This window comes from Sus scrofa, unplaced genomic scaffold (assembly GCF_000003025.6).
Source record: "Sus scrofa isolate TJ Tabasco breed Duroc unplaced genomic scaffold, Sscrofa11.1 Contig2679, whole genome shotgun sequence".
Lineage (NCBI taxonomy): Eukaryota > Metazoa > Chordata > Mammalia > Artiodactyla > Suidae > Sus > Sus scrofa.
Window position 1 is genome coordinate 1 of NW_018085148.1, and position 15992 is coordinate 15992.

General features: G+C 41.3%; 1 protein-coding gene and 1 non-coding gene across 5 annotated transcripts in view; both read left to right on the plus strand.

Annotated features, from left to right (window-relative positions):
* The first annotated feature begins 408 nt into the window (after window positions 1–408).
* On the plus strand, window positions 409–480 carry TRNAW-CCA. Its single transcript has one exon. It is a non-coding gene; the product is annotated as a tRNA-Trp (tRNA).
* A 9497-nt stretch (window positions 481–9977) lies between these two features.
* LOC100622780 (lamina-associated polypeptide 2, isoforms beta/gamma) overlaps window positions 9978–15992 on the plus strand; it is a 31381-nt gene continuing 25366 nt past the window's right edge. For 3 of the 4 annotated variants that reach the window (XM_021081948.1, XM_021081949.1, XM_021081947.1), the window contains exons 1-3: window positions 9978–10529; window positions 10924–10927; window positions 15816–15942. In XM_021081948.1, coding sequence (XP_020937607.1) covers window positions 10252–10529; window positions 10924–10927; window positions 15816–15942 — 409 coding nt within the window. In that variant the 5' untranslated portion in view covers window positions 9978–10251. The remainder of the gene's footprint in view (window positions 10530–10923; window positions 10928–15815; window positions 15943–15992) is intronic. The other variant, XM_021081950.1, reaches the window with a different exon arrangement.

The window sequence follows — 15992 nt, forward strand, 5'->3', positions numbered from 1 at the left end:
CGGCTGCCAATGGCTGGCAAACGCCTGCGCGTGCGCAGTAGCTCCCCGCCAAATTCCAACTGGGGGTCACGAACTCCGCGCAAGGAGTCCGTGGGGGGAGGGGCGAGAGGGGGCGGGATCTCCGCCCCTGAATGGGCGGGTAAGAACGGAAATAGCTGGCTGAAGAAGAGACCGATTTCTTCTGACCCTCGAGACTCGGCGAAACAGGGAAGCTCCATTCTCCTGCCTCTGCGAGTCCCGTCCCAGCCTAGATAGAGGGCTAGCCATCTGACAAATAAAGGAATCAGTCTCCAGCCTAGACCTACCCCGAGTGGAGGGACAAGAAGCAAACGGAAGAAAAGCGAAGTGCGCCATGAAGACGCCATGTTGTCGGAGTCCTAAGAAACTGCGCGGAACCCAGCCCAGCAGGACCTCGTGGCGCAACGGTAGCGCGTCTGACTCCAGATCAGAAGGCTGCGTGTTCGAATCACGTCGGGGTCATGGGTTTTGTGTTTAGGCTTCACTAGCTTTTAAAGCCTAGGTGTTTCCCGCCATTTTTTAAAAAGGCCTTTGATTTTAGAATTAAGTCTTCTTTGTTATTCCAGTTATCGATAGTCTTCAAAAACAAGGGATTACTATGTAAAGCAGAGCCTTAAGGCTGGTGTGTTTTTTTTTTTCACTGTCTGGGCCTAGGAAGTGAGTTCCCTGTCATTTAAGGTGCAATAATGCATAAAGATGTGGGCTATTATTGTTGTGCATTAGTGGGCACGTCAGCCCATGGTAGTCCTTAACAAGAAAAGTACAAATATACACCGTACAAGCTGTTTTTACAAAAACAGTTTGAGACCCATTTGCCTTTTGAAAGCAAGTACAACAGAGTATAATTTCTAACTTTGAATAATATTTTACATGTTTTCCCCCATGTGCCAGGCACTGCGAACCCCTACAACATGTGATTAATATCCCATTCTTACAGATGATATCGTGGCACACAGAAGAATAGTGACTCGTACCCAGGATTCCAAATCAGATGACTTGACTCCAGATCCCACTCTTTACTAAATATTTTACAATTGAGGTGGAAGCAAATTGTTGAAAGAACTTGCTAGAAGCCATTGAAACTAATTGATACACCAGCGTATATTTTCATCAGTTCATGCCAGTAGTTGCAAATCAGGTACCCCTTTCAATTATTAATCTCTCATTGCAGGGCACAGAGCTTACTCATACATCTTTGTAAGCTCCAGGACTCTTAGTACTTAATAGTGCCTTACAGGCATGTGTCAAATATTTGTTGTACAAAAAATTAATGGCAAGACTATAAAAAATTAATAATTTTTTATTTTTTACCGGGCATGTTCTATGGATGTTCCTAAGTTTTTCTGTTCAGTGTTTTGCAAATATCAAATATTAATCTCTTATAATTCAACCTAATGTGCAATATAGCTGATCATTTTGTTTTCATTTTGTGTAGTTGCTCTTCCCTTTCCTTTTTGGTTGGATTGGGATTAGATAATTTATTTCAACAGATATTTATGTACCACTGACTATGATGAGCCTGATAATGTGCTTAAACACTGAGGAAAAGGATACACTGAATAATATGGGGGTTTTTTGAGCAGCAAGAAACAAATATGTTAAGTAAACAAATACCATAATATGTTGGGATGAGTGCCATTAAGTAGCATGAATAAAGTGGTGTGAGGCTGCTAAAATAGGGACATTAACTCTGCCATGGGTAGTTCCAAAAGGGCTCATAAAGGAAGATACTGAAAAATAATGAAAGTTTGTGTGCATTAAAGCATTTATTCATCCAGTGGACATATCTGAATGCCTTCTACGAGTCAAGAACTGTCATTTAATATCCCTGGGACTTAACTTCTTCAACTATAAAAGTAAAGTTATATATATATAAGCTTGCTAGGGCTACCGTAGCAAAATACCACAGACCAGGCAGCTTAAACAACAGAGGTTTATTTTCTCACAGTTGTGAAGGCTAGGTATCAAGACCAAGGTGACAGCATGCTTGGCTTCTTCTGAGGCCTGCACTTGGCTCATAAATGGCCACCTTCTTGCTGTGTCCTCACATGGTCTTTCCTCTATATGTGCACATCCCTACTGTCTGTGTGTCCAAGTCTCCTCTTACAAGGACACCTGACAGATTGGATTAGGACTCCATCTAATAGCCTCATTTTAACTTAATCACCTCTTAAAAGGCCTCATCTCTAAATACAGCCACATTTTGAGGTACTTCAATGTATGTCCTTTTTGAGGGGGGGGGTGTCACACCCAAAGCACATGGAGGTTCCCAGGACAGGGGTCCAATCGGAGCTGTAGGTGAGAGCCTACGCCACAGCAACAGCAATGTGGGATCCAAGCTGTGTCTGCCACCTACACCACAGCTCATGGCAACGCTGAATCCTTAACCCCCGAGCAAGGCCAGGAATCAAACCCAAGTCCTCATGGATATTTGTCAGGTGAGGCAAAACAGGAACTCCAGGGCTTCCAATACATGATTGTCAGGTGGAGGCGCACAATTCAGCCTGTAACAGAAGTTATATTCTTTTTCCTGAAAACTTTGCATATATAGCATGTATCTATAACAACACTTTCTTGATCTTAGCTTGGACCAAGTGTGTTATCTCATTTTTACAAAATCATACACTTGTGAGGTAGACAGAGCAGTTTGTATTACCTCATTAATCACTTTATTTTGGCAGCCCTAGCAAACTCATACAACATCTTTGGAGAACTACTAGTTCTCCGGTATGGCTGGAGAGGAGGAGGTAAAGCTATAGACATAACAGGAGTCAGATCACTTAGGACCTTGTGTGCCATTCTAACTAGTTTAGATTTCATTCTGAGGGCAATGTGGAGGTTTTATTCAAAAATGTGACAAGGTCAGGTCTGGATTTATAAAGAATGTGAAAAATGGCCTGGAACTGTTGTTGCTGGACCAGCATCCTGGGAACAAGTTAGAAATGCAACATTTCAGGCTCCACCCCAGACTCAGAAAACTGCAGATTAAGCCAGGCCTTCCAGGTGATTCTGATACAAGCTAAAATTTGAAGACCATTGGCCTACAGAACAAGGCTGGACCGGAGGCCCCACTTCCTCACAGGGTTTATTTTGTTTTTTGTTTTTTTTAGGGCCACACCTGCAGCACACTGAGGTTCCCAGGCTACGGGTTGAATAAGAGCTGTAGCCCCTGGCCTACACCACAGCCACAGCAACACCAGATCCAAGCCACGTCTGCAACCTACACCACAGCTCACGGCAACGCCAGATCCTTAACCCACTGATGGAGTCCAGGGATCAAACCTGTGTCCTCATGGATACTAGTCAAATTCATTTCCGCTGAGCAACGATGGGAACTCCCTTCACAAGGTTTTAAGAGACTCAAGATAAAATACATAGAAGTCTTCAGTATTGTAAATACATATATATATATATATATATAGCTATAGCTCTATCACTTCACAGGTTCCAGCTTCTTTCCCAAGCCTGGACATTTATAGTTTTGCAGAATGGCCCGCTTGCTGACTTACTATAACTTTGGAATTTTTTTTGGTTTCTTTGGTTGCATTCCGAATATGAAGTTCCCAGGCCAGGGATCAAACCACAGCAGTGACCCAAGCTGCCAAATCCTTGAAACACTGCACCACAAGAGAACTCCATGTAACTCTGAAATGACCCAAAATCCAACACTTCATTTTAACTTTAACTTCTACAATCATTATGTAGAAATGATATAAGAGGCTCTGGAGTAGAGAGATTCATATTTGAATTTCCAAATCCTGACACTTAATAGCTCTATGATTTTTTTCTATTTCACTAAAAATCTTCCAGTCTGTCGTTCTTATAAGTGGATTTATCCACTTGTACAGAATGCTCTGAGCATTTATATCACCAGTTTTAATAAGCTAGCTTTCTCTTTTGAATTATCTTCAATTAGTTACCTAAGACTTATGTACTATGGATGAACTGAGTCCTAACCATGAGACCAACAGGGAACTCTTCCCCCCTAATTATTCTGCAGTAGATGAGCTGACAAAGCAGCCTTTGGAAATGAAAACTGAAAGACAGATTCTGAATTCTGATAAGTGATTCCCTAATTTCTCACACTAATTCAAAAAGAAAAGTAGTTATGATTATAAAATCTTATGTGTTGAAATCTGGGAAATATTGTAGAAATCTTGGAAATTATAGAATAACATTAAAAAAAAAAAATCCTATCCCTACCACCTAGAGGAAGCTACTACAGACATTTTGTTCTGTATCCATTTAGTCCACTGAAATAACACATATCCGTACATGTATGTTTTTATAGAACTGAGCTCTTACTCTTACATGTTCTCTTTTTTGTTTGTATTTTACTTAATCCTGTGTTGTAAATATTCTCAAGTAAATGTCAAGAACATGATTTTTATGACCATGTAGTAGTTATCATCTGCTCTGAGGTAACATCCTTAAATTCACAACCAAGTCCTATGCAAAACAGAAATAATGAAAAACCAAAAATTCAGCTGTACATTAATAACAATAAGAATTCCCAAAAGGGAAATAAAGCCAGCTAACCAAATGTTTTGGAAGAGTTTTCTGACAAAGTAATTGCATCCTTTTTTTTTTTTTTTTTAATCTGTAGCTTCACATAGAAATATCTTTCCACTATTTCCCAAAATTTTAGGTATCAGGACCACAACTTTCTTTTTTTGGCTGCTTTGCAGCATATAGAGTTATTGGGCCAAGGATCAGATCTGAGCCAGTTGCCACCTAAGCCACAGCTGAAACACCAGATCCTTAACATACCAGGCCTGCCTGGGGATCAAACCTACGTCCTGGAGCTGTAGGGACACCAGTAATCCCATTGTGCCACAGCAGGAACTCCAGAACTGTAACATTTTAAAGATTTTTTTGAAGCCTAATACTTGTTTCAACATAAAATACCATTTAAAAAAAAATTTTTTTTTTTTTTTAGCTTTTTTAGGGCCACACCCTCGGCATAACGAAATTCCCAGGCTAGGGGTTGAACTGGAGCTGCAGCTGTTGGCCTGTACCACAGTCACAGCAATGCTAAATCTGAGCCACGTCTGCAACCTACACCACAGCACACAGCAATGCAGGATCCTTACTCCCCTGAGCAGGGCCAGGGATCAAACTTGCATCAAGGACACTAGTCGGATTTGTTACTGCTGAGCCACAACGGGAACTCCTAAAATTTTTTATATTAGATAAATGTAACATAAGTATTAAGTCTTTTAATTGAGAAATTTCACAGGAGATGACTACAAGAAGCAAGTCCTTGAGGAGAGAGGGCTGAGATTCTGAGTACAACTGGTGGAATTCACTCTGATAGGACATCTCTGCAACTTAAACAAGAAAGATGCAAGAAAAAATGAGTGCAGATTTGACCATCTGAATTTGAGGCATTTCCCTCAGATGGTTTCTATTTTGTCAAGTTTGAGGCAAGGGCACTAGCTGAAAATGAGGGATTTGAGGAGATACGTGAAGGTATGAATGGTTAATCCAGAGAATGAAAGCTTTGTCAGCCAGTGTTGAGTGCTCCTGTGAGGTCTGAGGTCATGAATTAAAAACAGGTGTTGTATGATTTTTTCGCTAGCAATCTTAGTTAACTGGGTACAAGCAATGAGAAAGCTTGTTCCAGCAAGGGTCAGTTCATCAAGATTAAGGTACTTCCTAGCAAGAAGGATAGTTATTGGGGTAAAAGATTTGAAAATGTTTGCAAAAGAGTGATTACAAAGATTGATTGGGGAATCTAAGTTAAGTGAGTTGGAATGAGTATGACAGTGGAAGCAGGATAATGATTTTTTCTTAATTGTTGGAGGTTAATGGATCGGAGGTCAATGAGAATATGATAAATGAGCTGAGGGGTAGAGGCTAGTGATTGACATTTGGGATGCTTGGAGTGAGAGAAGGTAAAAGTTATTGTTGACAAGGTTCAGAGTCTTACCACTGGAGGGGATGAGTGAAATGGAATAGAGGAACAAGCTGTTGGAGATGAAGAGGTCAAGACCTAAGAAGTCCAGTTTTGGTGTTACATGGGTCATCTAGGAGAGTGCTGAACTCCCACAGAATATAAACAACCTAGTGTGGGGAACAATAGTCTACTTTCTGAGGAAGAGTGGTCAGGGGGTTGATAAATCACAGCAATAAAGATAATAAAGGGTGATTAGAGCTCCCACTGTGGCTCAGTGGTTAATGAACTCAACTCATATCCATGAGGACTTGGGTTCCATCCCTGGCCTCGCTCAGTGGGTTAAGGATCCATCGTTGCCGTGAGCTGTGGTGTAGGTCATAGCCTCGGCTTGGATCCTGCGTTGCTGTGGCTGTGGCGCAGGCCAGCAGCTACAGCTCTGATTTGATCCCTAGCTTAGGAACTTCCATATGCTGCAAGTGTGGCCCTAAAAGAAGACAAAAATAAAGGGTGATTTAGCCAGATGATATGAACTTCAAATATTTTTGAAGAAGAAGAGGAGAAATAGCTTGGAAGCAGTAATTAGGAACAAAGAGCCACACAAACTCTGCAGCCCAACTTCTTGGGCCTTACGGTACATAGAGTATGAGAAAAAAAGTAACTTCTACTTTGGAGCTCTACAGCAGTTAAAAGCATAATTATCCTCATTATTAAAAATAGCGGTGCTGAGGTATATCTGGAAGGACCTAGGATGATCCCCAGTCTGAATTTGGTAACTCAGGATTTTGTGGATGATGTAGAAAGGCAGTCTCACTGTTCGATAGCTTATGACCCTATCAACCCTGTCTCCTGAGAAACACAGACTCTGCAGGTAACCTACTATTGATAGTGTCCAGGGGTAAGAAAAGGAGAATGAATGAAAGGATGTGCGAAAGATATTTCTGCTCAAGGAACATAAATTTCAGGCATCTAGAATGCAGTTTTTTGTGAATTATATTATTTAACAGGATCTATTTAACTTTCAGAGGATATACAGATGGCCAACACACACATGAAAAGGTGCTCAACTTTACTATTCATCAGGGAAATGCAAATCAAAACTGCAATGAGATACCACCTCATGATCAAAATGGCTGTTATCAAAGACAAGTGTTGGTGAGCATGTGGAGGAAAGGGAAGGAAGCCTTATGCACTATTTGTGAGAATGTAAACTCATGCAGCCACTATGGAAAATAGTATGGAGGTTCCTCAAACAATTAAAAGTAGAACTACCATATGATCTATCAGTTCCACTTCTAGATATTTATCTCATGAAAACAAAAACACTAATTTGAGAAGATATATATATATACCCCTATGTTTATTGCAGCATTATTTACAAAATCCAAGATATGGAAGCAAACTAAGTATCCACCCATAGATGAATAAAGAAAATGTGATACAGACAGATATGCGCGCGCACACACACACGAATATTACTCAGCCATTAAAATAGAATGCAATCTTGCCATTTGCAGCAATGAGGATGGGCCTGGGGGCTATTATGCTAAGTGAAAAAAGACAGAAAAAACAAATACTGTATGATTTCACTTACATATGGAATCTAAAAAACAAAACAAATGAATACACAAAAGAGAAACTGACTCTCATATAGAGGACTGGCGGTTGCCAGAGGGGAAGTGGATTAAGGGGTACAAATTTACAGCTATAAGATAAATAAGTCGTAGGGATGTAACGTACACATAAGGGAATAATCAAAAATATATCAACAACTTTGGAGATCATTTCATAATATATAAAAATAAGGAATCGCTATGTTGTACACTTGAAGCTAACATTGTATGTTAATTATAACCCAATTTTAAAAATAAGAAAATATATAAAAATATAACAACTTTAAGACTCAACAGGTGATTTTTTTTTTTTTTTTTTTTTTGCTTGTGGTAAAAAGTAGGATGAACTGCCTGGAAAGTTTCTGGTACAAAGGCCCTATGAAAAAAGCCAGAGTTCCAATTCCAGTGCAGCATCCTCAGATGGCTCTCTCAGGTTGGCTCTGTGACTATAGCACTGTACTCTATTTGCATCAAATTTAAGTAGAAGATTATTTTCAAGTGTCAGTAGATTCATCCTCTGAGGATCCACTTCAGGAACCTAGCTGCCCACGTATCCTCAGATCGCAGGGCAGCTGTTAGAGCCCGGAGACCCTTCTGTGTCCTTCACCCTCTTCAGATCAAATCTAGGCCTGATAACTCTGACCCTTTTCAGATACTTCTTAAGAGGTAGGTTTTGCTGCTCTATCAGTACAGTCAGGCCAGAGCCAGACTCAGCAAGGTAAAGATTTAACAAGATAACTTGCTAACTCAAATAGGGTAGAATAAACCTATTAACTGTGGCCCTGCAGAGATTATGCTCAGGATTTTGCTGCTCTATGCATTATAATTTGAGACTCTGTCCTAGAGGGGATAACTGAAGTGTGGTAGGCACACTGCAGATTGGGACTATCACACACTGACTACATTCGTGTGGTTACCAGTCTCACTGCAAAATCATTGTCCTTTGCCTAGCAGCTTCCTTCACTTTCTGAAGATAAAACACTTGCTTCTGTACCCAGTAAAGCTGAGGACAGGGGTTAGGGGTTGAGGTGACTTTTACAAGGCATCCTAAGTAGCTACAAAATAACTTGCTAAAATACAATTTTTAATTTGCATTTCTGAGCTTAATACCATTGCTTAACTATATGCAAATGCTGAGGCTTCTGGAAAAGAATTAGTAAAATTGCCTCTACGAAAATAAACTACTGTTAAAAGAAAGGTCTCTTCAATTTCAATAAAATAAAATGGCTTAATTCATAGCAAACATTTTTAGTGAAGGCTCTTTAAGTTTACTTGAACATAACCCTGCAGAAATCAGATTTTTTATTTTTATTTTTTTTAATTTTAAGCAGGTTGCAAAGAACGATTTGGCGGTCAGAATCTGAGAAATGATTAAGACACTCCAAATCCAGGTCAGCATCTTTCCCTTCTTGGAAGAACGCATCTTGAAATACACATAAATTCGTAAGATATACAATTATTTGTCACTAACGGTGTTTGTTTTCAGGAAGACTTTTTTTTTTGGTAACACATTTCTGAGACCCCCACCCACCAGGTTTTAGCTTGGATCAGTAATATGGGTTTGATTAGAGTTTCCGGCTTCCCCTAAGATTAAAAGCTAGAGTGCACCTATCTCAGTTATCCTATGTTGCCCATTAAGGCATTCCTAAATCATTTCGTTTTCTGGTTCAGCATTTGGTTTAAGTCAAGGTAAGATACTTACGGGTGGAGGGAGCCAACCGAGAGACGGCTCTCAACAGAAATGCACTTGAGCCCCCGAAAAACTAACTAAATGAAATAATTTAAAAATGCTCCGACATTCCTTAGGGTAAGAAGCAAGTGCAGTATTTGGCAATACAATTTCGTCACAGATTCAAGGGCGGTTTAAAGTGCCCAGTAGTCGAGGTCTGGCTTTTCTCGAGTTTCGGGAACAAAAGAAGCGTTCGCCAAGCAGAGCCGGGCATCTAACTGACCGCTCTCCCCTTCCCCCAAGTAAATCAAATCGAGTAAGGTTAAGTGTCTGCAAGCACGCCTCGCTTCTTTTCTTTCGCTGCAGGGCTTGCGTTTGGGGGAAGAAAGGCTGCGGCTCTTCTTCGGTGAATCTGTGTCCCGGGATGGAGAAAGGCCCAGCCCGGGGTCCTCGCAGCTGCTGTGAAATTCGGCCCGTGCGCGGGCCAACGACCCCGGCGAGAAAAGCTGCTTCTCCAGCAAGGGGGGGGGAGAGGAAACGGCGCACGAAAAGCAGTACGACCTGACCTGACCCTTATCGCCGTCCTAAGGGGAAGGGTGGAGAAAGGGAAACAAACGGGCCAGACGCCGGGGCTCCCGCCCGAGCGGCTTTTAAACTGCGTTTCTACCACCTCTCTCAGGGCGCCGCGGCTAATGGAACCCGCGCGAGGCGTCGCGCCAATCACCGCCCCGCTTCCTCCGGCCGCGGGCCAATGGCGGCGCGCGTTCTTGGGGCGTGGGCGAAGAGGCTGCTCTCCTCTGGCCGCCGTGTGTGGGCTGGGGTTGGTGCGGGCTCCTGCCTTGGCCGCACTTGGCCGCACTAGTGCTGCAGCGGTTTTTGTGTCCGGCTTGGGATTTGCTTTGTGTGTGCGACTTTCCGCTGTGCTGCGCAGCGCAAGTCTCGGCCGGGAGCCGTGAGATTAGGCGGCAGCTCGACCCCCCCCCCCGGAGCAAAGAGCGAGCGCGCCGGCGTGAGCGGCGGGTGTGAGGGCTGCGGGAAGGGGATTCGCCGCCGAGATGCCGGAGTTCCTGGAAGACCCCTCGGTCCTGACCAAAGAGAAGTTGAAGAGTGAGCTGGTCGCCAACAATGTGACGCTCCCGGCCGGGGAGCAGCGCAAAGACGTGTACGTGCAGCTCTACCTGCAGCACCTTACGGCGCGCAACCGGCCGACGCTCGCCGCGGGTGCCAACAGCAAGGGGCCCCCGGACTTCTCCAGCGACGAGGAGCGCGAGCCTACCCCGGTCCTCGGCTCCGGGGCCGCCGCCGCGGGCCGCAGCCGCGCCGCCGTCGCAGGGTAAGGACGCCCAGCAGGGGCCACAAAGGCAGGCGTTGAGCGGCGGGCGCCTCCCCCTCGCCCCGCGCGCTGGCAGCCCTCTTCCTCGGCGCCCTCTCGGGCCTTGTCGGCATCGGGGCGTTCCACGCGCGCGACCAGAAGGCTGGCCTGTAGGTCTGCGGACGCTGCGCTCGGCCCCTTCGTCGCGGGCTCGCGGGTTCTGATCGGGGAGGGCGCCGGAGAGAGGAGTCCCGAAGTTGGGGCCGGGAGGCTTCGGGAGGTATTGAACTCGGCGTTGGCTCTCGGGTTGGTGCGGGCGATGGGCGCGCGCGGACAGCTCAGTGCTGCTGGACCCCAGGCCCCCGGGAGTGGGTAGTTCGGCGAGGCCTTCTGTGCCCCTTTCGAAAGCCCTAAGAAGGGTGAGCTCGAAACGCCTGTAGGTTACGTTCGAGCGTTTTCCCGCTTTATTAACCGAAAAGGCTAGCAACCGAGTCTCAGAGCGCTCCCTGGAGGGCAATTTGTGGCATACTAATATCTAACCAAATTTTGAAATAAAGACATTCCCGCCCTTTTATGTTTTTGCATATGGAGGGCTTTTTGAACGTTGTATGTTTTTCCTTGGTTGTGTTGCTCTTTTCCAGCAGCAGGCCGTCTTTTGGCGGGGCAGCGTTTTTCTAAATCGAATGAGCATTTAAAAATACATCTTTGAGCGGTTATCACAGATGCTCAAATATTTGAAAATTCTGGTTCCTAAGAGCTCGGGGGTTGGGTTTTGTTTTGTTTTTTCCTTTTGGTAAACTTGCATGAAGAAAGGAGAGACTTTGGAATCAGGAAAAATGTGTATTTCGTGACATTCTGCTCTGTCAGTGTTGCAATTTGGAATCCCTAGTCCCCGGTAAATCTCAGATTGGCTCCGGCAAATGCATATTTTGTTTGAGAATAGTTTGGGTTTTTTGTTCTATGGGGTTTTATGTGCTGTTTTGCTAGTATGCATCTGCCTAGTTATCAGGCCTCAAATCATGATCGAATGTAGTTAAAACTAGTGATGGGTGTAACGTACAGTGCTTTCTAAAACATTGAAAGTGGAGCGTGGAGTTGGTGGTACTGATTATACCAGTATAACCCAGAAGCACTGTTTCTTTCAAATTTAGGTTACTTTTAATTTTAAAAAACGTATCCGATGTGTTTCTTCTATTACCCAGCTGTGAATGAAAAATATAGTAAACGTATGTAGATTTAATTAAAATTGAAAGCCTTATGTCTTAAATCAGTGCCTGGCACATAGTAGTGCCAAATAAATATTTGATAAGTAAAAGATCAGTCGCACCTTATTGTTTCCAGTGTCTTGTTTTTGTGGATTTAAAGAAAGTCACTGTACTCCATGATACATGGAAATTTACTTTTGAAATAAAGCATATCACGTATCTGTTTTTCCCTAACTCCTCAGAAAAAGAAAGTAATATTTAAACTATTAGTAAAAATCTGGTTGCAAATGAAGTATTTTCCATTTAAATCATCACACTTTGAAAAAAATAACATGTCCTTTATAGAACCCTATAGTGGTTTTCTGTGGCCATATAAGCGTACATCTTTTATTTAAGCATAGGTTTATGAGATGTTTTGTTGTTGGTTTCTTTTTGGCCATGCCCCCATCATGCGGAAGTTCCCTGGCCAGAGATCCAACCTGTGCCTCCGCAGCAACTACGCCCAATCCTTAATCTGCTTAGCCACCAGGAAACTCCCATGGAATATTTTTTCATTAAAGAAGAAATTGTTTCATTTCAGTCATTGCCATGGTCAGATTCACATGGTGTAGTAGGACAAGAGTATTTGCATGTTCAAATTTTGGTTTTGGTTTTTAGTTTTCTTATTTTTCAGCTTATTTTATGCATCTTGATGATGACCAGTATTTTACAGTGTTGAAATCAAGATTGTCAACACAAAAATAAACATTTACAGTGTTGATGATCTGCCTTTTAGTTCCAAGGTACAAAGCAAGGTGGCTCTTTGAAATCCTGTGGAGCGTAGCATTCTTGAACTATCTGATCTGGTGAATTAATGGATTCTTAACAAGAAATATTTAATGAAGTGGAAGAGTAGAGTAAAGAGTATGTTAGGTGGTCAATGTTAAATCATGAACAGACCACCTTACTTTACAGGAAGGTGTTGAGTGTATAGACTTCTGAATCATTATTTATAGATTTAAATTCCAGGTCTATCCTTTTGACCTTGAACAGTGAACATTGCCTATCAGATGCTCAATTATCCGAAATATGAATAAGTACTTAGAGTGAGTTGTGAAGATGTCTAGTGCTCAGCAGTTGCAGCTCTTACCTGTTAAAACAGGGGATATCTGAACTTTGTTGTCTTTGTTTAATGCCAAAGCAGTACAGTGTTACCTAATGTATTCAGAAATGGATAAGTTTGTGAAAGTGATGTATATCTAAAGTCTGCTTAAATGTTACCGTGTAATTTGATATGCAGACTACCTGAATTAGCTGAACAACTTTGCACTTCAAATTCCTCTTTTATAAAATGGGGATATTAGTATCTATCTTAAAAGGTTTTTAGGAGTCAATAATTAGTATGTATAGGTATTAATATGTACCTGGAACATAACTGGTACAGAAATGGTCAGTAGTCACCCTGCTGTACAGTAGAAAATTGACAGAACACTGTAAAGCAGCTGTAATGGAAAAAAATTAAAATCATATATAAAAAAATAAAAATGTTTTAAAAAAAGAGATGCTCAATAGAATTTGGTGGGTTTGTTTATGTTTTTAAAGTATAGTTGATTTACAATGTGTTAGTTACGGTATACAGCAGTGATTCAGTAATACATATATGTGTGTGTATTCTTTTTCAAATTCTTTTCCCTATTACAAAATACTGAGTATAATTTTGTTATACTGTTTGTTGTTTATTTTATATGTAGTAGTGTGTGTGTGTGTTAATGCCATCCTCTTAATTTATCCCTTCCGCCAGAATCTGTTTTATAGTAATAATTATTGTTATACTTCAGCAGCTTTGCTAATGGTAGAGATTTAAATAAGAGGGGATCGTGGGTGATGTCATAGAACTTTTGGATTTTTAGGTTGAAAAAGACATGAGATCATCTGTTAGTTGGAAAGAAACTGGAGAACAGTGCCTCGCATGTAGTTGGTACTCAGTATTTTTTGACTAAATGAAACCAAGATATTACATGATTTACTTAAAGGAACAGAGCTTCCTGGAGGCAGAAATCGGTACAACTAATGGTTCCTCCTTGCTGGTTGAAACTGCTGGTTTGGTAATTATGTATACCACACAAGTTGGGTTCTAATCCTTATTCTTATTAAATGTAATATTTTATAGAATGGCATTACTTTTGGAGTTCTCTTGTGGTGCAGTGGCCTAAGGACCCGGGCTTGTCACTGCAGCGGTTTATGTTACTTCTGTGGCACGAGGGTTCAATCCCTGACCGAGAACTTCCATGTGTGTGAGCACGGCAAAAAAAAAAAAAAAAAAAACAAAAAAAACAAAAGGCATTACTTTTCAGGAACTTTTCTCCATAAAAATAAAATTCAGATAGCCTATATGAACCCTTGCTCTTTTTGACTTACCTTATGCCAATTTGTTGGCCTCTTAAGATTTCTTTGTTACAGTGTAGTTTTTCATTGTTTTAAGAAAATATGAGAAATTTTCCCCTCACCAGATTGTGCTTTGATTCATTCATTCAGCAAAACATTTAACAGGTGCCTATTCTGTGTCAGGCACTCTTTTTTAGTTTTAGATGCCTGGGATACAATAGGACAGTGCTCCTGCTGTTACTCCCTTAAATACTATATCCCAAATGACCTAGTTTAATCACATTAAAGATTCTCAGGTCCAAGATTGAGACTCAGAATGGACTGCTTTTCCAAAAGTTCTGAGGTTTTGATAACAAACTAGACTTAAGGACTGTTGCTCAAGAAGTTTACCATCTGGAGAAGGTAAAACATATATACAAATATCTAATAAAAAGTAAATAGTTGGAGTTCTCACCATGGCACAGAGGGTTAAGGATCTGGCCTTGCTGCAGCTCAGATTCGATCCCAGGCGCCAGAACTTCACATGACACAGGTGCAGCAAAAAAAAAAAAAAAAGAAGAAGAAGAAGTAGGGAAGTAGAACGTGGTGAGTGCCAAAGACAGATTTCTTGAAAACCTCAGGCTGTTTCAAGAAATTGAACTTCCTGAATGGTTTAGTAGAATTCTCGTGGTGAGAAAAATTTATTTGTTAAGTAAATCTGTACCTGATTGGTTTTCATTTATTTAAAATATGTTATATAATGGAAGTTTTTCTTTTCAGCCTGTCCTTTTTTTTTTTTTTTTTTGGAAAATTCGAGTAGGTCAGAGGATCAGGTCTGTTTGATTTTTTTTTAATAGTCTTTAAGACTTCAAGGATTTGGCATCTAAAACTCTTAGACCCTAGGCAGCTATTTTGACATCAAGGTGTGGGTTAAGATTTGAGCCTAATGATCCTAGATTAATACATTAGAGCCTCTGAAAAGTACCCTTAGTAACTTTTCACAGACAGTTTTAAAATTAAATATTTCTTTTGAATTGACATCACTGTTCTTATTATGGTCTTTATTTGAGGCATCTATTTCACATTTTTATTTGGTTGAAAAACAAATTCTAATACACGACCAAAGAATGCTTGATTTTTCTTTCCCCCTCAGCATCACTGGAAAGTAAGCAGCCCATATGACTTTATGATTTTCATGGTTTTGCATAAAATATTTCTAGGATGAAAAAAAATAAAAAATAAAAAAAATCTATATTTCCAGGATGCAGTATTGACTCTTCTGCCTTAAGTTGTAATTTGGGCCCACGTTAACTTTGATATTTGTGGCTTTTGGGCTGGGGGCTTTTTAGGGCCACACCTGCGACATATGGAAGTTCCCAGACCAGCGTTCCAATTGGAACTGCAGCTTCCTGCCTACACCACAGCCAAAGCAATTCAGGATCCAAGCCACGTCTTCAAGTCTTCGAGCTATATACCACAGGTCACGACAATGCCGGCTCCTTAACCCACCCAGGTCAGGGATCGAACCTGTGTTCACTCGAATGCTAGTCACATTCATTTCCAGCGAGCCTCAATGGGAACGCTGTTTCTTTCTTTTTTTTTTTTTTGATGAGTTGGCTTTTAATGTAACCAAACGGCTAAGCCCAAATATAACTAACTATAAGTCAACTTGAGGGTACTTTGCGTATACATACAGTGTTATTTTTATGGTAAATGAACATTTTTAATTCATGTGGAAATAACTTGATTTTACTTACAGAAAGCCACAAAGAAAACAGATAAACCCAGACTAGAAGATAAAGATGATCTAGATGTAACAGAGCTCACTAATGAAGAGCTTCTCGATCAGCTTGTGAAGTATGGAGTGAACCCTGGTCCGATCGTGGGTAAGTTGATAAAACATCAACTATCTTTTGATGAAGCAGTACCCCAAATT